Below are 24100 nucleotides of genomic sequence, written 5' to 3'. Positions count from 1 at the left end.
ATGGCGCCACATGCACGGAGAGCTGACACAACAAGATGATGCAACAAAAAGAAACACAGATTCCCATGCCGCTGACAACAATATAAGTGGACAAAGAAGGACACGCAGCAAATAGACACAGAGAACAGACAATGGCAGGGGGGTGGGGGGGGAGGGGAGAGAAATAAATAAATAAATCTTAAAAAAGAAAGGTGAATGTATTTCTAAATTGATTAAAAATTTATTTTGTGAAAGAGGTATCAAGCTACATTGACAGTGATCTAAAAATTCACCAAAATAATAGTGGACAGTGCAAAAGGCATAGATTGGCAGATGATGTGTTGCTCATAATTTGTAGAATAGCAAAGAAAGAGATAATCGAGATATTATAAAAATCTGACCTTATCACTTAGATATTTCTCTTTATTATCTTTGGCTTGGTTTAGTTATAGCAAAATATTGTATTTTTATAATGTATTCCAATGCAAATAAATAGAACATTATATCTTAATTTTTTTTAAGCAAGTACTTTGTTTTTACTTGGAAAACTTGGTTCTTACCTTAGACACAGTTCAAATCTATGTTGTAAAGTTCCAGCTTTCATAGGCCCATCTTCATCCATCTTCATTAAGTATTTGTTGACTTTATACCATATAAAAAGAGACAAGTACATTTATTGTTGAAATAGGACCATAGATCTATCTATAGCTTTTTAAAAAGAAGAAAGTTATCCTTTTACTGAGTACATAAACCAGTTTTGATTTCTGTTAAAACATACAAATCAGAAAACTAAAAAATACATTTGGCCCTGAGTCATGGCACATAAGTACATTGAATACTCAAGGTTTAATTCCCTCTCTTTTTCTCCTATTTTTAAAAAAAGTCTTTTGGGACTACAGAATAGCAAAGAGGTAAAGAGGTCCATGAAGATTCACAATTTTTAAAATGTCATGAGGTGGCTGTTTCCCATTACTTTAGAAGTTTTCTGAAGGAATAGAATTGCCTTTTGGTTTGATTCCATTGTTGCTGTAACTGTCATCTTCATGTTGTTTGTCCCTGATAATGAAGTAAGCTTGTGTATAATTTCTATGAGATATTTTTTTCAGCTGGGTGTAAAGGTATAGAATAATAACAAGCATCACTCATCAGGTTTTTCTATTTTTGTCATTGGGATAGCAATTTACATTCATTATTTTATAGTTATGCAAAATTAATACATCTTTAAATTGATACTTAATAAGTAATTATGAAATTCCAACTCTAAACATGAAAGACATAAAATTCCGATGGAAATTTCCATACTGAAATTTATGATCGGTTTATTATGGTCACTTGCATTTTCTGTTGCAATTACTTTTCAAAAGAAAATTTTCATATGGAAATCTGATATCACCTGAGAATTTCATGTTTATTTCAACTTCAGAAGGGTGCAAACTAGGCATGGCAGGTTTTATAGATGAACTTACAGACTTTGTTATTTAAAGTTTGAATAATATCTAAGTATACTTAGAAGGAGTTATTACAATATAATGTTATATTTTGTTTGTTTTGTATTTAAGAGTTGGTATTTATTTCAAAATTAAACTTGACCCACAAGTAAGAGTGGCACATTAATGTTACTGAAAATATTAATTTATATTTATTTTAAGAAATAGGGAAAAAGGTTCTACATTTTTAAAACAAATGATGGTTTATTATATTAAGATCACACTAAAGGTTTGCTCTGTTTTGTGGGAATTACTTTGCTGAGTAGAGTACGTTTGTTCTTTTTTTACATGATTGCAGATGCAAGAAAACATTAATTGTTATTACTTCTTGAACTTACAGATACTCATTTCAAAGAATTCCCAACTCTTCTACACTGTGCAGCAAAATTTGGCTTAAAGAACTTGGCTAGTCATTTGCTTCAATGTTCAGGAGCAACTTGGGCATCTCAGATGAAAAATTTGGAGGGGTCTGACCCAGCACATATTGCTGAAAGGCATGGCCACAAAGAACTCAAGGAAATCTTTGAAGACTTTTCAGTAAGCTTCTTCCATTTTGCTCTAAACTATTTTTTATAAATTATTTGTAGGGGGGGTGGGGTATGTGAGCACACATAGGTTGCTCATGAAAATGATATCACCGCACATCTGGTTTGTAGGTCTGTCAGTCCAGAGGCATCCATTGCCTTGAAGAACATTTTGTAAGACAATTCAACTTGTTTCTGATTGCAGTCAACAATGGAGCATGACTATATACACCCATCCCTAAGCATCCCTTTTTGAATTCTACCTGGTCTTTCTGGCTTCTCTATTGCTTTTGTTTGCAAAAGAGCCAGTGAGAAAGGAATAATAGGAAATTATTTTTACTATTTTGTCCAAAGTCTAAATATGGCAATGTGAGGCACATGAAACAAATTATTAATTATCAGGCTAAAGAAATACATTTTGCTATTTGTGGTAACTTAAATAAGGGCCCTTCAAAAGATATTCATGCTTTAATCCCTGGAACCTGTGGGTGTTACCTTATATGGGTGTATTAGTCAGCCAAAGGGGTGCCAATGCAGAATATCAGAAATCTATTGGCTTTTATAAAGGGTATTTATTTGGGGTAGAAGCTTACAGTTACCAGGCCATAAAGCATAAGTTACTTCCCTCACCAAAATCTGTTGCCATGTGTTGGAGCAAGATGGCTGCCAATGTCTACCCAGAGTTCTGGCTTCCTGGGTTCCTCATTTCCTGTGGCTTGTTTCTCCCTGGGCCCAGCTGCCCTGCTCTCTCCACTAGGCCAGCTGTGGACTCTAAGTTGACTGGCTGTTTCTCCCCGGGGCTCCATTCTCTCCAGGATCAGCTGCTCTGCTCCTCTGTGTGTTTACTTTTTGGGGCTCCAGCATTAAAACTCCAACCTCACTTCTCTGAGGGGCTGTTTCTCTGTGAGTCCCCAACCACCAAAGGGGTGGGGATATAATATCCTATTGATGTGGCCCAATCAAAGCCTTAATCATTATTTAATCAAGTAAAAGTGAAACTTCTAAATCCAATATAATCTAATATGCCCAGAGGGACAGACCAGTTTATAAACATAATCCAATATCTACTTTTGGAATTCATAAACGATATCAAACTGCCACAATGGGGAAAAAAAGAAAAGGCTTTTCAGATGTGATTAAATAAAGACTTTGCAGATATGATTAAACCAAAGATCTGCAGATGGGGAGATTATTTTGGGTGATACAGGTGAGCTCTAAATGCCGTAAATAAGGTGAGTCCTTGTAGGAGAGAGGCTGAGGGAGATTTGGCAATTTGACACAAACAGAGGAGAAGAAGGTAATATGATGACGGAGACTGGAGTGATATGGCCACAAGCCAGAGAATGCCAACAGCCACAACACGATGGGAGAAGCGAGGAACGTGTTCTTCACTGTAGCCTCTGGAGTTAGCAAAGCTTTGCCAACATCTTGATTTCAGCTCAATGATACTCATTTCAGACTTCTGGCTTCCATAATTGTGAAGGATATACTTCTGGGTATTTAAGCTAACAAATTTGTGGTTAATTTTTTACGGCAACCGTGGGAAGTAATACCCTAAATCATTCAAAGAATCTATTCAATAAGTGAATTCATGTTGTTTACATTTGCTTGTTTTATATGATTCCTTTTCTATACATGTTAAGGACCAATTTCTTATTATGCAGTTTGAGGTCCCCAAGTTTAGAGCCCCTTAGTATGTTAATTTTGTAATAATGCAATCAAGGTAACACCTTACAAAGAACAGATAGTATCATAGTACATAAAACACACTTTGTGTTTATAATCAAGTTTAGAAAAAGGTATCTACATTTTACTCTATAAAATGAATTATACTCATGGTGGCTCTTAGAAAAATGTAAAAGAACTATGATTATACAGGTCAAAGGTCAAAATTTTTCTTTGGGTTCTAAGAACAGAAATAACTTTATTTCCAATCAACATTTAATAAAGGATATTGGGATACTATAAATAGCTTCTGGTCATTTTAGTAATTTTTCTATTATTAGATTGTCAATCTAATTAATATTGAACTTATAAAAAGTAATTGCTATTTGTGCTTTCAGGAGAGTAAAATGGCAACTACTGTAAATTTTTCCTTTTTTATGAAATGGCAAAATCATTATCAGAACAGCATAAATATTATATATTATCTGCAGTTATAAGCAGATATCATTTACGTGCATCTCTAAATAAATATAGAACTTGCAGATTTTTAATAAAATTAAAAATTAAGCTATATACTGCAAATTAGAAATACACATTATTTTTATTCATGGAAGGATTTTAGATAGTGATTCTCATGTATGCTAATGCTTAAATAGTCCTTCTTATCTAGTAAGTGCATTAATTTTATAAATTGCCCATTATATAAAGCCATTGACAAGTACAACACGGTACCTATCTCAGGTAAGTAAATAAGTCAACTCAGCCTTGGATATTTTCCCATAATACTATTATTTAATACAATCTGGCTGCTTTCCTCTAGCTCTCCACAACCCTATTGAATTTCTGACCATTGGTAGACTTAAGTTAAACATTTCCTTACAAGGCTCAGCATCCATTTTAAGATAAACCCTGATTTTTAAAGAGTGATGATTCTACTCTTTTCTGTGGGGCTGAGTTTTTGACAGGTACAATTTCATACAAGTTGTATGAGCAGTGGGTATGAAAGGTAGTATGATGGTTCATGCACATGGGAAATATTTCTTCTCTCCCATACCCTGGGTATTTATACCTCTGTTCCTGTACTAATAGCTGTAAGAAAAGTCAATTGCTATCATTGTCTTTACTGACTATTCCCTCTTTTATAGTGGTTGCATTCTAATTTTACAGTCTTATACTTGAAGCCAATTCTGTGAAACTTGCTAAATGATTTTTAATATACTGTCTTTTCACAAGCCGTTGCATTTTGACAGAATGTCTATAGTAGAAATTGCCATTAAAGGTAGGAGAGGTTAATTATTTGTTAAGTTCTACTGTCAGCAAGTAAGTAACTGTTGTGAGGGACAATAGCTTTATAAGTGCATTTTATGGCCATGGATGGTTTCAGGTACAATAATTTTGCAAGCTACCAAAAGATTTTTTGCAAAAGTATGGTTATGGAATTGAAAATGTGTATTTGGATAGGCTATAACACACATGGAAAATTGTATTTCCTTGTTGATTTATCTCAAACATAGATCATTCTTCTAATTGTCTATTTTATTTTAACCAAATCTAGAAGTCATGCCTTTTCCAGTGTAAGTATATCAGATAACCACATGGTGACATTATATATTCTAAATTGTTGTAACTTGTCTTTTTAAGTGTATATCCAAACCTGATAAAGAAAGATTGTGCCATCTCACCATGCTGCTAAGTTTCTTTAAAACTTTAATAGTATTCATGTAGCTTTAGTTTTGTAATCACACTATGATAAACTCTAAGAATAGCCCATGTTTTAGTTTGTCAAAGGCTGCCAAGGCAATATACCAGAAATGGGAATTTATTACCTTATAAGCTTACAGTTCTGAGGCTATTTGAATGTCCAAATCAAGACCTCATCAGGTGATGCTTTTCTCCCTGAGGACTGGCTGCTGGTGGTCCTGGATTTCTTTCTCATATGGCAAGACACTGTGAGGCACATGGTGGTGTCCACTTGTCTGTCCCCTCTCCTTCAGGCTTTGTTGCTTTCAGCTTCTGGCTTCAGTGTCTTCCTCTAAGTTTCTGTGTTCTGTTGATTTCAGCTTCTGGGCCAGGGCCTTTTATCTCAGTCTCTGGGGGTTTCTCTCTGTTTCTGTGGCCTTTTTCTCTATATGTTCATCCCATTTATAAAGGCGTCCAGTAAGAGGTTTCAGACCCACCCTGGGCTATGCCTTACTGAAGTAACCTAACAAAATGGCGCCTTAACTGAATCTAATCTAGTCACAGGTTTACAATACGGTCATACCCACAGGAACAGAGCAGTTTAAGTAGATATAATTTTCTTGTGTCCACAAGAGCCTCAAACTATGACACTTCATCTGTGCTTAAATTTTCCATAAACTATTGTTTCAGAAGAGTAAAAATTAGAAGTTTATGATCCACCAATGAATCATACTCTGTACTGAAGAAATATATAATTCTCAATTCAAACATATTTTGCTCTCAACTAAATAAATGATTAGTTCACTTCTTCCTAATGTTCTACCTGTGAAACTGTTCATTTTGGGATCTTACAGGAGTTTCAACACAATGAGTTTGGGCATATCTAAAGTGGATAGAAAGAAAAGTCAATTGTATTTTTTTTTAATTCAGAAGAAAATGTTAGCAATTGTTTAGAAACTAAATGCCATCCATACCTTAATTTTAGCTAGGCCAAAAACAAGAGAAGGAGAAGTCTTAAATCACATTCCATACATTTCTTCATGACAGTTTTTCCTTTGAGAGGGTAACAAATTAAACAAATTGTGAATAGGGTCTCTTCATTATGAATGAGTAGCTTTCAGATTTTGATATAATTATCTAATTGACATCTATGAATTTCTTTTATGTTTTCAGTACAGTTATTGGATATCATATATTTCTATAACCTGTTAAGTCTTTCAGATAGCAACTCATTTTTCATTTTCTTTTAATATCACCTGTGACAATTAATATGAAAGGTGGGGGCAAAGAGAAAGGAGTTGGTATTTAAATACTCAGTTAAGTATGAATCATAATTTGCTTAACAGAATTCTAGACTCAGACTATTAAAAGTAGCAAATAACAATGTTGATGGTTAATTCAGTCCTCTAAAATTATCTTTTAAATTAAAAAATACAAGAAAAACCGAAAATACACTGGTACTCAGATTAAGCAATTTTTTCATGAACCAAGATAAAGTATACAGCAAACATTAGAATGTGTTTTTAAGCAAAATAATAAAAAGCAATATTTTCTTGCGTTGTCTCTAGGATCTTACCCTATCCTGCCTCCTCAGTGTAAAACACTTAACAAAATGATTGAAGCAATATGTAAATAGAGGGAGACATTACATCTTCCTGTTTTGGCTGACTGTGGGGTTGAGAACCAACAGATGTTTACTTATCTGAGGTATAATATCCAAAAAGTACCTTTGTTATTCCACCACAGTGCTCATTCATGTAGTTTGGTACATATGTTCATAAGATCTTACTCATAAAGATTCATCAAGAAATTGTAAGAAATAAGAAAATCCATTTTTTATGCACTTTCTTCAGCTGGCTTTCCATGAGGATTCCTGACTGGGAATCTTTCCATTGTTCACTGTCTCTGATGGGATTTCTGTGGCATTGTGCTGTCACTAACTTCTCTGGGCAATGCTCTATTTGCCTATGTGGATAATAGACGTGTGTGTGTGTGTGTGTGTGTGTGTGTGTGTCTATGGCCCTCTAATAACTGACTGACAGAAAATGATCCAGATTTTTTTCAAATGGTCAGGAGTTTGTAATGAAAATAAAGAGGGTAGGTGTTGAAGCCCTTAGAGCATCCCTAGTAGAAAACAATGACTGATTGATTAACATAGGGAATGTATGGCTCAGATGATGGGTTTTGTGTGTAGGCCAGTGAACACTGACTTTTTCTAACTCTGGATTTCTCCAGAAATACTGAGGTATTTCTCATACATACATAGTCTTGTTATCAAGCACATTTTTCCATGTAATTTAGTAGAATATAATTCAGTTCAATATGTAACATACTCTGCTTTGTCTATTTGGTTTTTCTTTCAGGTAAGTCTAGAAACTCCTGATGGGTTATGTATTTCCCTCCATTAACTCACACTTCCCTGTCAGTTGCTATGAAAGGTGCTCAGCATAAATTTACTCATCGATGGCACAGAAGAAATGTGCCAAATTTAAGGCCATTGCTTACTCAATAATATCTGAACTAAGCTCCATGTTTTAAATAAGATAATTGGTCATCTTCTGTGTATATTCAGGATTTATTTTTAAGTTTAGTTTCAGAGAATTCATGTACAAACAGTCCAACTTCCATATCCAGCATGTATTTTTAATAGGCTAACTTACAATGAATTTTAGAATTCTGGCCTTTGTTCAATATTGATATTCTCTTAGAACTGAGGAAACTGGAACAAGTCACATAACTGCATTTGACTGCATACATTACAAATTCATGTCTCAGTTGAGTTTTTGGAGCTACTTAGCAATCTCTTTTTAAAATCCCATTAAATGCACCATAGCAGCTGTTACAGACTTTTTCCCTTCCCCAAGTCCTCAAATCCAGTTCCGATGCCCAAACTCTGCAGCTCTGAAGAGCCTATGAAAATTCCCTTAACTTTCCTCTCTCCTTCATCAAATTTTCCATCTTTCTCTACTCACAGGGTCTTGGGAGTTAGCCAGTTCTGCATTTTAATCCTAACTGCATCAAATACCAAGTGTGCATCCTTGGGCAACCTCTTACTCTCCCTCAGTGTCAGTTTCTTTATCTACAAATGGGGAAAAATAATGCCTTACAGGGTTGTTTTTAAGATTTGATTAAATAAATGTGAAACCTTATATTGTAGATCCACAACAAATGATATTATATCCACCTTATTTTCTTTTGATTTATTATTATTCATATCAATTTTAGACCTCACCATCAATCATACCCTCTCTTCCTCTTGCACCATTAATCTCTCCCATTATACTGACTCTTCCCAGAACAGATATATTTCAATCTTAGACTTCCTTTGGCTTAAGTTTCTGCACTCATTTCCCTGACCCTACCCTCTTCCTGAACCTCCACTGACCCCTTGTGATTTCTTTCTCTTATCCTAGCTAAGGTAGGGTAAGACTTTTTTTTTGTGATTGATCCTATATCATTGTCTCTAACCTGCAACTTTTTCCTGACTTAAGACTCCACTTTCAATCTGCAAGCTAAATATGTCCTTATGGATATATTACAGGCATCTAGATCTCAACATATCCAAATGATCCCTTGTCCTACATTCCAGTTATGTTGTAATTATCTCCTTATTGACTTGGCCTTAAACCTGAAAGTCATTTTCAACTCCTCAATATTGATTGCAAAACTACTATGTATGTAAGCTAACTATGTATCCAATCCTGTGTGGAACACTCTAATTCCATTATTTCATTTAAACTTCGAAAGCAGCATATGGCTACACTGCTTGCTGTTTTTGAAATGAGGAAATAGACTTACAGAGATGATGTATCTTGTCCATCATCTTCCACCACGGTCTTTGGGATGAAACCCCCTTAGAAAACACTGCTTCTTACTCCCAAAGGCTTGTGACCCAGTGTCCTAACATTTCATGGAGTGTTTCTAGAAAAGGAATCTGAAGGTGCTTCTCACAAATATCTGTCAAAACCTCAACAAATATTCACATGAATGTGCACATTCATATTTTTCATGTTTTAAAATGGGATGGAAATGCTAACACAAAAGTGCCCGTTCAGAGATTGTCAGGAACCAATGGTTTAGTCTGGGACTAAAAGGCTTAATCATCATTTTAAACAAGAATGAACCTGAGTAGTATATCAAAAAGGTCACTCAGCTAACAATATCAGGTTTGACTAAACCCAGAGACCATTCTCACTGCCTCCCTACATGACCTCTCTGTAGCTTCCTCTCGCTTACACAAGCCCCATCCAGACCATCAGTTTCATTACCATAACTTGATGGTATATCATTTATTTTCTCTGTGGCTCTCTGGGTTTGTACGTTCATCATTTGTTTTGTCTCCTACCTGGTCTTCCTTCTCAGTATGTTGTGGCTTCAAATCATCCCATATCCAGCTGTCTCCTATGGATACACTATGGTGCAGCCCAACCCATCATTTCACTTCATCTTTTATTTCATGCCTCCGCTGCCAAAGTCCGCTTGTCCTTCCTTCATGTCAGTATTTTAAATCATTACCTCTACCTAGAACTCCTTTTCTCCTTTGTAAAATATCCTGATACCTAAAACATGGCCAAATCCCAGTTCAAACAACTCCTCCCAGAAACTTTCACAGAAGAAGGCTGTACATGTACTCTAACCTCGACTTTATACTTAATCTTCATCACAAATTTTAGCATGGTCTTGGAATACTATGTGATATTGCATAAGAGCAGCTACTCTAGATCTACCTGCCTAGATCTAAATATTGGCTCTGCTACTCTTTAGCCATGTAAATCACTTAATCTCTCTGTGATTCAGTTTCCTTACATGTAAAGTGGGGATAAAAATAACACCTTCCTTCTTAGCATTTGTATGAGAATTAAATCTAAATACATATAAAACTTGTAGAGTCATAACTGGCAAATAAGAAGCACCCAATAAAAGTGAGCTATTATGTATTGTTCTCCTATTGTTCTATCATGGATGATCCTGTTCCTTTTTTCTTTTTTTTCATGAGATTTTAAAGTAAATACTGGGGAAAGGTTTTGGTTTTTTCCCCCATGTCTGTCTGTCCAAATAGATTATGAATGCCATGAGGGCAAGGACAGTTTAATCTTGTTTGTCAAAATTTCCTCATTACCCAACACAGTTTTTGGCAAGTATTATGAGATCACTAAATATCTGTTGAATGAATGAATCAATCAATCGTTGCTGGTTTTGTTAACTTCTCAGTTCCTAGAGCAATTACCATGCTCTGTTTATTCTGTATTTCCCATTGCACCTAACATAAGGTCTCCCCAATTATAGATAATAAGTGTTCATTGAATAATAATATTAAAATAATTTCTTGAGGAAAGTTTGTAAACTGTTATTTGGATAAATTCAGCCACAATCAGAAATAAATGTTATTGTCCTTTAGTTCTCTCGGGGAAATGACTACAGGAAAGTAAAATTCTGATAGAAGAAATATTAAACCAAAGAAAAAACAGCTCTGGTAGCTTCCAGACATTTACCATTAGTGAAAAAGCTGTTCAATATCAAAGTACAAGTGGTTTTGATTTTGGCAAATATTCCAGTGTTTTAGTGTCAATACCCACACTTAATCTTCTTGATACTTTCTCCAAATCCTCCACAAGCAACTTTTCTCTTATCCTTCAAGAACTAGATTCAGGCCAACACAATTCATTATAACATTTTCTACCATATTTACCCATCATTTAATGAAATATCTATATCTATTTGCGATTTTATTTTCATAGTGCTCTCTCTAAAATGTATTTTATTAGAGAAAGAATATCTAGGTTTGCCAGTTTTCTAATTTGTAAAAATACCTGTCCTAGGATCACTGGGCACTTATATCATGAGAAACATTTGCTAAAATATGTGCTTGCTATTTTATGACAAATGACAGGGGAAGAAAGAGTCATATACTTCTCTTGTGAAAATCAGAGAGGCAATTTAATTTCAAACTTGTTATTGTCCATTTAATAGATATTGTAGTCAGTGTCCAATTACTGAACATAAGGATAATATTTATTGTATTTGCTGACTAGTAGCACAATTATTGAGAATTACTTAAGTGAATGATTGTGAATAGTAGAATTATAAATACTTTAATTTGTGGCAAGTCTTAAAGCACTTTCCCATGGAAATACACAGATGACAAAATATCTAGGATCAGAATGAAGGTTAAGAGCAATGAACACATGCTTTTCCTGATTTTAAACATTCACCATGCAATTATGAATTGGCTGCTCACATTAAATCTACAGATTCAAGATCCTTGAAATTAGTGGCTTTTTTCCACTATAACATCATTTGAAAGGCATTTTAGAGTTCATCTAGTGTAATGTCATTTTTTTTCATCCCATATAGATCTTACAACAATAAAGGAAAGGAAAGAAGAGAAGATAAACTGGTCTTTATTGAGTGCTTCTGTGTCAGACATATGCTGAATGATTTCACACTCAATCAATTTTAACTCCATTTTACAGATCAGAAAATTAAACTTCAAACAGAATGTCATTTCCCTGGGGTAATCTGGCAGAGCAGATTTCTCAACTAAGCCCAACTCTTTTCCACTTAATATTTTTTTAAACTACCACATATCTGTTTTCCTTACAATTGAATACCCTTAAACTTCATTATTCATCCTTTTTAATATTCTGGTAACACACAAAATATATCAATAATGCTATTTATTGAATCTTATAATATAGGAAAGAATATAATTGTAAGTATTAGAGCAGAGGAGCCAAAGGGGAGAAAACGCTGTCCCTGCCTGAATGAAAAAGCTTAAATTAAATTGGGAAACATATTTAAATTTTGATTTTAAATATTTCTATCTAACTCCCTTTATTTTTAAAAATGTCTTATAGTAACAAATATATGACCTTTTTCTCAAAACAATTATGTCAGAAGTAAACTAATATTTTGTTCTGGATTATAGTATATTGTATTCAAATGAAGCAATGTCTAATGGAGTAGCAGATAGCCATAGCTGTCTCTGATGAGAGTTAGAAGATTTGTCTGGGAAAAAGTTGCTATGGTATTTTGTGGGAAAGTGCAAAGATTCAATTCCTGGCCATAATTGCATTTTCTGTTAATGGAAAAAGGATATTTCTATATAAAAAGAGAAAATGTGCAATAAGTTCTCTCCCAAAAACATGAATGCTTAAGGCTAAAACCCCTTGATGGCAGTGTACTTTCTGAGCAAAATATCTCAGGCAAAAGAAAGTCTCACTGGTGCTGAACTACAAAGTGATAGCTGGTGCCCCAGTAGGTGATAAAATAGATGAACTAAAAAATGCCAAAACATCTGCATAAGTATGAAAAGCCCTAAATTTGGAAGACAGTGTCATGACTGAAGCAATTGGAATCATATGGAATTTGTTTTAATAAGGTAAATCATAAATAGGACTTTAAAGGGAGCAACTGCATGGAGAAAAATGAAGGATGCATCTTGCATGTGGGAAAGGAATGGGCATTTGTGGGAAGAAGGCAGATATAAGCTCTGACTTCCTGGAGCAGAAAATATAATCATTCTTTGTGATTTTTTTCATAGAATACATATGATCCTTTGACTTGTCTATAATAAGGACCTTGGAAGGACCATATATCTATTTTTTTAGCTTTAGCATTTTATATGGGATGTTTAAAAAAATTCTTAGAGAAGTTGAGGGTTTACAGAACAATCACGCATAAAATACAGGATTCCCACACCCCACCCCACCACCAACACCTTGCATTGGTGTGAAACATTTGTTATAATTGAAGACTGCACTTTTTAATAATTACATTATATTTAACAGCATATAAAAATATATATAAAGGCATTTTGTTTTTAGAGTCATCTATCAGTAGTAGGTATTTTAAAACTCAGGGATTGGAGTTTTATAAAAATATAAGTTAATAGTACAATGAAATAAAATGACAATTTCATTCCTTTAGTCCTTTCTTTTTGTGAAATGTCTCTTTTCTAAATATTTTAAAATATTCATCATTTCAAGGAAGAAACAAAACAATAGGATGAAAAAAGCAACAGATTACATGTATTGGTGTCTGATTTGGTGCAGAATTCTATAAAGTACTTGTGTGTGTGTGTGTGTGTGTGTAGAAGAGGGAGGAGTAGGGAAACACAGAACAAGTTACAATTTAAATGAATATTATTATTATTGATAAAAATAAAGGGAAATTTTGTGAAAATACTTTTGTTGGCTTTTTTTTTTTTGAGGTACCAGGGCTGGGGATTGAACCCAGGACCTTGTATGTGGGAAACCAGCACTCAATCACTGAGCTATATCAGCTTTCCCATGGTGGTATTTTTGTTTGTTTCTTAGGAGGTACCAGAGCTCAAACCTGGGTCCTCATATGTAGGAAGTAGGTGCTCAACTTCTTGAGCAATATCTGCTTCCTGATTTGTTGAATTTTAGTAACTTGTATCCAGAAATAATCAAGGCAACTGGAATCTGCTAAATATGTATTTTTCTTTACTTATCATATTACTTAAATATATACTTTCCTAAGAATTTGGTGTGGTCCTTAACCTTTCTCCAGTGAAGTATATCAAAGTTAATATTTTAAGAACAAATACATATATATATTTAATCATACATACATTTTAATTTCTGAGAAATGACAGATATTTCATTATTCTTTCTTCAAATATTGGGATATAAATGTCACTTACAAATTAACATCTACATTTTAAAGTGCTCACTAGACTAGAAAATACTTATTGAAATCACTGGACTATGCTGAGCTGAGATTTTGCCTTTATGGTCTGATTTCACAAGGTCTTGACTATGTTTTTATTGATCTAAGTTTGGACATTCAAGCTGAATAAAAGAAATAAGACAAAAGTCTAGGAAAAACGTAAAACTAAATACTTGCTTTCTTCTATGTTGCGATGATATATATCAAGCCAACAGTGGCACAGAAATTTTTAAAGGTCTAATCTTTGGTGCATTTCAAAGAGAAAATGCATTCACTTGAATTTTCCTTTTAATTTAAAGTGAATACATGATTATTTTAGAATATTTGGAAAACATACAGAAAAATAAAAGTTATTTATAATCCTATCGTCTAGAAATAACCACTTTAGACATTTTGATGTGTTTTTTCCATTCATTTTCCTAAGCACATGTAATTCAGATGTCAATATGTGGCATGCTGTGCTTTGGAAATTTAGATAAATGCAAATAATTCAAACCCATCTTTTATCAAAGTAAGTCGTGTTCTAATTATCTCTAGTAATTTTTATAGTAATGGATTGGATTGCTTATATCTTAATGATACATGGCTCTATGCTATGGCTTCTTTATTATTCTTTCAGTTTCTGGAGAGTCTCCCACTTTTGTGCAGTGTTGACCTGTCCTCTAGATTCACACACAAACACCATTCACATAATGCCTGTATGTGATTAGCAATGACCTTGGCTAATTTTCCCTTTTTTTGCCCATCTACTCCCCCTAAACAGGCCTTGGTTCTCTGTTCTTGCAAACCCTCAGAGAGTTTGACCATTTCATTTCTTTTTTGTCAGTTTATGTCCTTAAAACTTCAGTTTCCATTTTCAAACATTTTATCAAGGATTTCTCAAAAAATTCTCTTTATCCCTAAGAAGAACTCTGGTGTCAGATGTTAAGGTATATATTACTCATTATTTTACAAACTTTTTGCATTTTATTTTATTTTTTTTAAAGATTTATTTATTTATTTATTTCTCTTCCCTCCCCCCCCCCCACCCCGATTGTTTGTTCTCTGTGTCTGTTTGCTGCGTCTTCTTTTTCTGCTTCTGTTGTTGTCAGTGGCACAGGAATCTGTGTTTCTTTTTGTTGCATCATCTTGTTGTGTCAGCTCTCTGTGTGGCACCATTCCTGGGCAGGCTGCACTTTTTTCCCCGCTGGGTGGCTCCCCTTATGGGGCGCACTCCTTGCGCAAGGGGCTCCCCTATGTGGGGGACACCCCTGCGTGGCAGGGCACTCCTTGTGCGCATCAGCACTGCGCATGGGCCAGCTGCACACCGGTCAAGGAGGTCCAGGGTTTGAACCGCGGACCTCCCATGTGGTAGACGAATGCCCTAACCACTGGGCCAAGTCCACCACCTACATGCATTTTATATTGTATTTTAACTTAAAATTTAATTAAAATTTTAGTAGAAAAATAATATTAGATGAAACCTTTCAGAGATAAATCCAAAAGTTCACTTCTTGAAATTGTTTACCTCCACTTCATCAAAATGATCACCAGAGAGGACTCGCTGAAAACTCCCAACACCTGGGCTAAAAAGCATAAACAGCCCTACCTGAAAAGTCTATGAGGATTTGACTTAGAAATCCCCAAAGATGCTTGTAACAGACTAGATCATAGATTTTGTTCAACCAGGACCACAGCGCCAAGCATGGCCCAAGACTAAGTGCTGCTGAACCCACAAAAGCAGGAAGTGACTGATTTTCCCTCCCTGAGGACAGCATTGCATCTACGTCCAAGTAGAGCAGTTCTGTCTTGGACTTAAAATTCTCTGACTTTAAGATTAGAAGAAATTTCCTTGAGTAAAATTTGATACCCTGGTTTGGATGTAATATCCTGCTTACAAGACTGATATTTACTCTTAGGGAGTAACCTATGTTGTGGGTAAGAGGCACACTTAAAAGAAGGGAAAGGCAAACCATAGTATTTAAGAGCACAAAGAAACATTTTTTTAATCCCACAGCATACTGCTATGATAATGTTTGAGGCTAGTCATGCATTACCACAAAGAGGAGAGATTTTGTTTCAAAATAATTATTTAAAAGATGGAAAATCCAAATAATTGATTAGTTGCTTTTTACACATGATACCAAACAATCAGTTTATTATTTGCTCATTTAAATTTTTGCACTTATCACTCTAAGTTTTAGAAATTGTGATTACAGCAAAATAAAAATTTTTATTGTTGGGAAACAGACTTTGGCCCAGTGGTTAGGGCGTCCGTCTACCATATGGGAGGTCCGCGGTTCAAACCCCGGGCCTCCTTGACCCGTGTGGAGCTGGCCATGCGCAGTGCTGATGCGCGCAAGGAGTGCCCTGCCACGCAAGGGTGTCCCCCGCGTGGGGGAGCCCCATGCGCAAGGAGTGCGCCCGTGAGGAAAGCCGCCCAGCGTGAAAAAGAAAGTGCAGCCTGCCCAGGAATGGCGCCGCCCACACTTCCTGTGCCGCTGACGACAACAGAAGCGGACAAAGAAACAAAAGCAGACAAAGAAACAAGACGCAGCAAATAGACACCAAGAACAGACAACCAGGGGAGGGGGGGAAATTAAATAAATAAATAAATCTTTTTTAAAAAAAAATTTTTATTGCTTTGGTTTTAGAACTTATCTAAAGCATAACTATTCAGCTTTAAAACCCGATAAAATGCATGCTGGAATAAAGAGAAAGAAGAAAAATAGAAGGACAAGGTGAGAGAAAGTAACAGACATTAAACAACCAAAGAAATGGATAAGGCAGGTGTCTGTGGTATTTTTCTTCCTACTCTGTTCTTGTGAGACAATACTTGAATTTTAAGTAAGTCTTTACACATCTTTCACAGGCTGTATGCTTAATGCAGCATATATGAGGCAGCCTAATTCAAACTGGAGAAAATGTAATGATGATTTTCCAAATGTATTTTATCAAGTATAATATATTAATTTGGAAAACTACCTTTAGGCTGTATATCAATAGAATGACCATTAGGAAAATCTTTATCTCGAGGGCACTAAGACCAGTCTATAACACTGCTTAAAATAATCTCTTTCTCCCTGAAATGGTTTTAGTTGTGTTTAACAGAGTCAAGTAAAAACTCCATTAATTATTCTCAGTAAGAACTATTCACAGATGTCACAGCTGCTGTTTTCTCAGTGTGTTGCTACATAATAAATGATTCATATTTTCATAAAATTCCTAGGATAGCAAATGGTATCTATATATCTGCCCTTTACATACACATAAGCACAGGATATGACCCTAAAAAAGTTTTCCTGGGTTCTTATCCATTATTGTGCCTTCACATAGTACAAAGAGTAGCAAGAGAGGGAAGGACAATACACAGATTGTCTCCAAAGTCATAAAACCTTTCTGGGGGAAAAAAGGAGGCAAGTATCACTGTGGAAAACATAATAAATTAACTATCTGAATTGCTTTTGAGAGTTTTTACCAACTCAAACATTTCTAAGTTAAACTCATTATATTATCAACATATTATCTCGTGAAACTAACTGTAGTTAAATTCCAACAAAGGGATGATTTTGCATTACAACTATAGTGCATTTGTTTTGGCTTGTTGGATAGCAACAGTGTACTATCTCCCTGATTCAGGTTTTTAACATCAGAAATTTCAGCATCTTAAAGGAAAGTCTTGGTCTTCTGAGAGCTCTTGCTTTCATTCCTAAATGAGATTTATCTTGTAATTCTTATTTGCCATATCTATTTATCCTTGCTTTGAGGAAAATATTCTTTATACCTGTGATAAACCCCTCAGTCTGCAATTTAAGCCTGGTTTCCACTATCCTGATCTCAGGGTAAGTAGAATACAGCTGGGGTGGGAAATTCAGCCATAGGAAATGTACATTTCAGAAGAATTCATACTATCTCTGCTCTGACTTTTTTTAAAAATAATAAACTTTATTTGTAGAGAAGTTTTAGACTTACAGAAAAATTACACAGAAATTATAGGGAGATCTCATATAACCCCCTCACCTCACACATTGATTCCCCTATTATTAACAGCTAACATTAGTGTGGTGCATTGGTTAGAACTGATGAACTAATATTTAAGCATTGCTGCTCACTGAAGTCTATCTGGTCTTCATTGTTCCTAATACCATAGCCACTTGGAAAGTAGCTGTGTTATATGAGGACAAGCAACAATATGATTTTGATTTTGTTCAATAGATATTGATTTTTATGCTCATTGGGTAAACATTAATTAAATACCCACAGGTAACAAGGCAAATCATGAAATTAAGAAAAGAGCAGCAACATGTATATACTTACAGTTCTCTCCGATACAGATCATTAATACAACATTAAAGATTGCTTTTTTAGTATCAAAACAATCTCATTCTATACAGATAATTCATTATTTTGTATATATTTGTTTCAGACACTGGAAGTCTCCAGAATCCTATTAAGGGTCATATTCTTGCACATCCTGGTTAAATGGTCCTTAAAGTTCCTTGGAGCTCTTATTTTTATAATCCCAAGTTTTCTAATTTCTCAGAAATCTTCTAAACTTAAGTTCTTTGCTTTCTAGCTTCTTTCAAACCAATTAGCTGTGTAGAACAGCACAGTCTAGAGCTGTCACTTACATGCCTGCTGGTCAAAATGAAATGCAATTTCAGTGAATACAAAATTAATCACAAATGTTAATTGAATAATCAGTATTGACATTATGGTTTTATAGAGGACTTCAAAAAATAAACACAATAGCATTATGCTTTCAGGAATAAAGAATACAAAGGCAAATGAATTAAACTTCATGGGGAAAATATGGGTCTTGCAAATTGTCCTCTTACATGGCATTGAATCAGGCATTCTAGAGGTGGTCAAAAGGGTATGTATTTTCCTACTGGTATCATGATATGGTTTCTCTTTTAAATTTAAATAAATGCCATTCTAAGATTTGATTACATTCTAAAAAAAGAAGAACTGTATATTTAAAAACAACACCTGATATCATAGCTCTGAGCCTGAAGAATTCTATTTCATTTCCATTTCTTCTTACACAGCACATTTTTCTTATGATATATATGGCTGTGAGAAATTACACACTATGTATGACTTACTTTGTTTCTAAAATATATACTATAAAAGGAAAATAGTACCAGTTCAAGACTAAATATTAGGTTTGTTTTAAATAAATGAACTAGTTCTTGCTCAAACCAGAAAATCAATAGTCTTTCCAATTTTGGTTTAGCAAATCAACTTATTTATTAATTCAATAAATATTTATTGAGTGTCTATTAAGTGTCAGGCATTGTTCTAAGCACTGAGAATTCAAAAAGACAAAAACCCCTGACCTCATTAAGTTCAAATTCTAATGGAAAAAAGACAGACCGTAAACAGTAACTACTAGAGACATATAATGTGTCATCTGGATATTCATGTTTAAGGCCAGGAAGAAATAAGGACTGTATAAATTGGTTAGTGGGGGATTTTGTAAACACTAATCAAGGAAATCCTCAGTGAGAAGGGGGCTTTTCTGCAACATTCTGAAAGCTATGGTGAAGCAAGTAGTGTAGATATGTTGGGGAAAGCATTCCAGTGAGAGAAACCAGCACAGCAACTACAAAGACCCTGGGCATGTTCAAAGAACAGTAAGTTGACTAGTGCAGCAGAGTAAATGAGAGAGAACGCAGTAGATGGGTTCAGAAAAGTCACAAAGGCCGGAATCTAGAGCATTATCAGTAACTGTGAAAATTTTGGATGTGGGAGAAAGAAAGCCAGTAGAGAATTCTGATAGGCATGATATATTCTGATTTAAATTTAATAGCATTTGTCTGGCTACTGTATGGAAAACAGACTGTATAGGACAAGAGAAGAAGGGACGAGACCTAATAGGAAACTGTTAAGAATCCAAATGATAGATGATAAAGTGACAGTAGTTTAGACTAGGATGACAACAGATAAGCCAGTGAAAAGTGGTCATATTCAAAATATGCCCATATTTTATAGTAGCATCAACAGGATTTAATGCTTCTTTGGCTATGGGTTATAAAAGAAGATGAACATTTACTGATGTCCCCAAGGATTTTGGTAGAAGCAGTGGAAGGAAGGAATTGCCAGTTTTTGAGAGGAGGAAGAACCAATCTGTTGAGGAAGATCAGTAATTTGGTTTTGGATAATTAAATTTGAAATGCCTATTGCTATCCCAAAGACTAGAAGCCAAGGTGATAGGGGTAGCAGCAGAAAAACCAGGAAGGAGCAGCTTCTGAGGTAGGAAGAGAATCAAGAAAGATTTTCACAGGGGATGAAGGAGTCAGTTGTGCTAAATGCTGCTAAGAGATCAACTAAAATAAGGACAAATAATTGACCTTTGGATTTAGCAGTTTGGAGGTCAAAAGTAGTTTGTGCACGTGTATGTGGAGTGGGAAGGTGGTGGAGAGATAATAGTGAGTATATAGCAATTCTTTTGGATGTTTTACCATAAAATTAATTGTATTAGTCAGTCAAAGGGATCCTGATGCAAAATACCAGAAATCTGTTGGTTTTTGTAAAAGGTATTTATTTGGGGTAGAAGCTTATAGTCACACAGCCATAAAGCATAAGTTACTTTCCTCACCAAAGTCTGTTGCCATGTGTTGGAGCAAGATGGCTGCCAATGTCTGCAAGGGTTCAGGCTTGCTCTTCTTCTTAAGACTCTGGGGTCTCAGCTTCTTCCAATATCAGCTGTAGCCTGGGGTAAATCTCGTCTCTTTCCTGGGGCTCCATTCTCTCTGGGCTTGGCTGCTTTGTTCTCTCTAGGTCAGCTGTAGACTTATCAGGCTCTCTCTCTTCCCCAGGTTCTCAGCCATGTCTATGGAGCTGTCTCTATTCCTCTGTGTTCTTCTCCTGTGTATTTACTTCCCAGAGACCCAGTGTACAAAATTCCAACTCTATGCTCTGCCCTGTCATTTTCTCTGAGTCCCAACATCCTACTGATGTGGCCCAATCAAAGCCTTAATCATTATTTAATCAAGTAAAAGTGAAACCTCTGAATCCAATACGCCCAGACCAGTTCACAAACATAATCCAATATCTATTTTTGGAATTCATAAACAATATCAAACTGCTACAGTAATCACAGAAAAGATACTGTAGATAATGAAAAATATGCAGTCAATATAAGTGGTTTTTGTTTTGCAAAGATGAAGAAATTACACTTTTTGTAAATCAATGAGGATATATATACACACATATTTATTTACATATTTCTCCTTTAAATTAATCACAATAAAATGCCTTTCCAAGTATTAGAAAGATGGAACAGTAATTTCTTCGGAGAAGTGAGAGATTAAGACAAAATTTTCTCATGAAGCATGAGCTTCACAATCCTTTGAGGATAATTCTGACAAATATTTTACTGTTATTTAGTCCTAAATATGTCATATTACTTGTTTGTGGAACCAAGAGTGAAGCATAGATCTACTTCAGATGCACATTTCCTGATATGTGGTTAGGAATCCCTGACGAAAATCTTCTAGGGGAAGAGAAACTCATCCAACCTGGTATTGGTGTGTCTGAGAGTAAGTGAACTGACAGGAAAAAAAATCAAAGCATTTTCATCTGTTGGACATTAATGTCCACTCACACTGACAAATCTTAAACCCAGAGACTTGATTTGAGCCTGTGGCTGAGACGTCAATCTGAACGAGAACATTTCTCCCTTTATTAGTGTTTAATTTGCTTTTCTCAGTACTGCCGAGTCCACTTATTCAAATTTGGCTCTCAGTAAAACATCAGTAAGCCAATTAATCCATTTCCTTAATGAGAACTCTCTATTACAAGAATGGGCAACTGCATAGACTTTATATTGAATCTATCAATCTTGCGTTTGGTAGGGAGAATGCCAATTACCGAAGCAATCTGGTTCATTATCGCAGTATTGGACTGCGTTGCTGAGCAAGCCTCCAGTGTGAGGCCAGCTGGTTACATTAGAACTATAGCAGTGAATGAGGCTTGGAGTTGAATATTTGCTGAGGGCCTGCTACATGCTAGGTTGGACCAGAACCTTTTTGCACATCCTTATTTCATGTTTTCTACTACCCTCTGAGGAACTTTCAACTTATAATATTTGGTGAAACTGAGGCTCAGAACTTAAGAGTTAGTGAACTGTAGAGCCAGAATCTTCATTAAAAGGCTGCCAAGAAATTGTTATCCAGAAAAAAATTTCCCAGGAACCTACTAATTTTAGGGTCTCTCCCCATGAATTCTGTAAATGTTAGAGTGATTCCCATTTTAACATAGTCTGTAAGTATAAAAGAGAAAGGGGATAGATTTTGGATCAGGATCAAAGGAGCCAGATGGATGTAAATGTAATAATAAATACTACATGAGCCAAATTCTCACCTTTAATCTTCTCATTTGTTTCTTTTCTTGACATTTCCAGCCTTATGTCCATACAATGCTTCTAAATAGAATGTGAGTCTCATCATTATATTATACTAGTCTCAAATATTTATTGATCCCTCATTCTGTATCTGACATGAAAAGAATCATTAGAGAGGGAGGGAGAAAAGAGAAAACCCTGTGTTTTTATTCCACTATGAAATCTACTTCATTAAATATCAGAATGTTGTGAGGTTCAAATATAATTATGTAAAAGAAAAGCTTTTAGATTAGTAAATCTTTAGTGATGCTTAGTATTATTATCATTTTTAAACAACTTCCCCCACAAATATATATTAATATTTTAATGACTGTGTGAGTGAATTATTTGAACACTAGGCCTTTCCTAAAGACAGATGTACATTACATATTATGGATTTTTAAATTTCCTTTTTAGGCTATGCCTCCTGAACTGAATATAGGAAATAAGATTCATAATGTTTCGCCTTAAACAAGTTATACTGTAACATCTCCCCAGACAGTGAATAAATATGTTTAATATGTTTTATTTTAGTCTTTCACTTAAGTCAGAAGAATTTAAGTGACCATCATCCAAGTGGTCACAGATTGGCATTTAGCAACATTTATCTAATGTTGGTAGCCCTTCCTGGTGCTTATGTTCTACATAGTTGTAAACAAACAAGGTAATTTCAGAATGTGGTAAATCCTGTAGCTATTTAATTTTAAAAAAGCAAAATTGTGGTTGAAACCTAGAAATAAGAAAGAAGTGGTCATATGACACACCATGCTGAATATTTCATGCTCTAAATATAAGCCACCATTTAAAATCAGAATCCCCTTCTTATACGGTATGCTTCCTAACATAACCACATTAGAATCATGTGTTAATATAATTAATGTATTAAGGACTTTAAGCTAGGATCCATTTCTCTTATCAGACTATAAATTTCATGAAAGAAATTCAGAGTGTATGGTTATATATTAATATATGTGGATATTTACTTACTATGCCCTTTTCGTACAGAACTGTAAATTCCTTGAGCAGATATGTTAGTTTACATTGTCTCTGGCATGCCTATCCCAGTGACTGTCTTAGAGCAGTGGGAGATACACACACACACACACACACACACACACACAGATTATGTCATAAAAGAATGAAGTATTTCTACAAATATGGGCATGTAGTGTCTGTTGGATATTGTCATAGTTACTGTAATAGTACAAAACAGGAAATTACCTCATGGAGCTACCACTTCAATAGAGGGAGAGATAATAAAGGAACATGGGTGCTTTATTGTCTATCCTTCTTCTATATTCTACTCTAAACTTTACCTCTCACACACAATCTCCAGTAAAAGATCACCAAGCAGTTTAGTACTTTAGGATATAGAACAGGTTAGTGAGAGTCAGAAATATTATAATAAAATTAGCGAAAAGTTATACAGCACTTGCTATGTACCAGTAGCTGATCTTACTGCTTTATTATTACAACAGCCCTGTCTTATTACCTCCATTTTACATATGAGGGAGCAGAGACACAGAGTGGTTAAGTGATTACTCATCATCACATAGCTAGTAAGAGATAGAGCTGGGAATTGAACACAGGAGTACAGCTCTGGTTTGGGTGCTTTAACACTATACTAGACGGTGTCTTAATACATAGGAAAGACACACAATCTTTTTTTTAGAGTGTTCTCTTACAGCTTAGCCCACCATAGG

At 35.0% G+C, this 24100-nt stretch overlaps 1 protein-coding gene across 2 annotated transcripts in view; it reads left to right on the top strand.

Moving 5' to 3' along the window:
* Window positions 1-24100, top strand: part of BANK1 (B cell scaffold protein with ankyrin repeats 1) — a 371762-nt gene that overhangs the window by 172187 nt on the left and 175475 nt on the right. For both annotated transcript variants that reach the window (XM_058294914.2, XM_058294915.2), the window contains exon 7: window positions 1807-2003. In XM_058294914.2, coding sequence (XP_058150897.1) covers window positions 1807-2003 — 197 coding nt within the window. The remainder of the gene's footprint in view (window positions 1-1806; window positions 2004-24100) is intronic.

Source organism: Dasypus novemcinctus, chromosome 1 (assembly GCF_030445035.2).
Source record: "Dasypus novemcinctus isolate mDasNov1 chromosome 1, mDasNov1.1.hap2, whole genome shotgun sequence".
NCBI classification, from domain to species: domain Eukaryota; kingdom Metazoa; phylum Chordata; class Mammalia; order Cingulata; family Dasypodidae; genus Dasypus; species Dasypus novemcinctus.
Note: the sequence above shows the minus strand (reverse complement) of the source record. Positions and strands in the feature narration are given on the sequence as shown.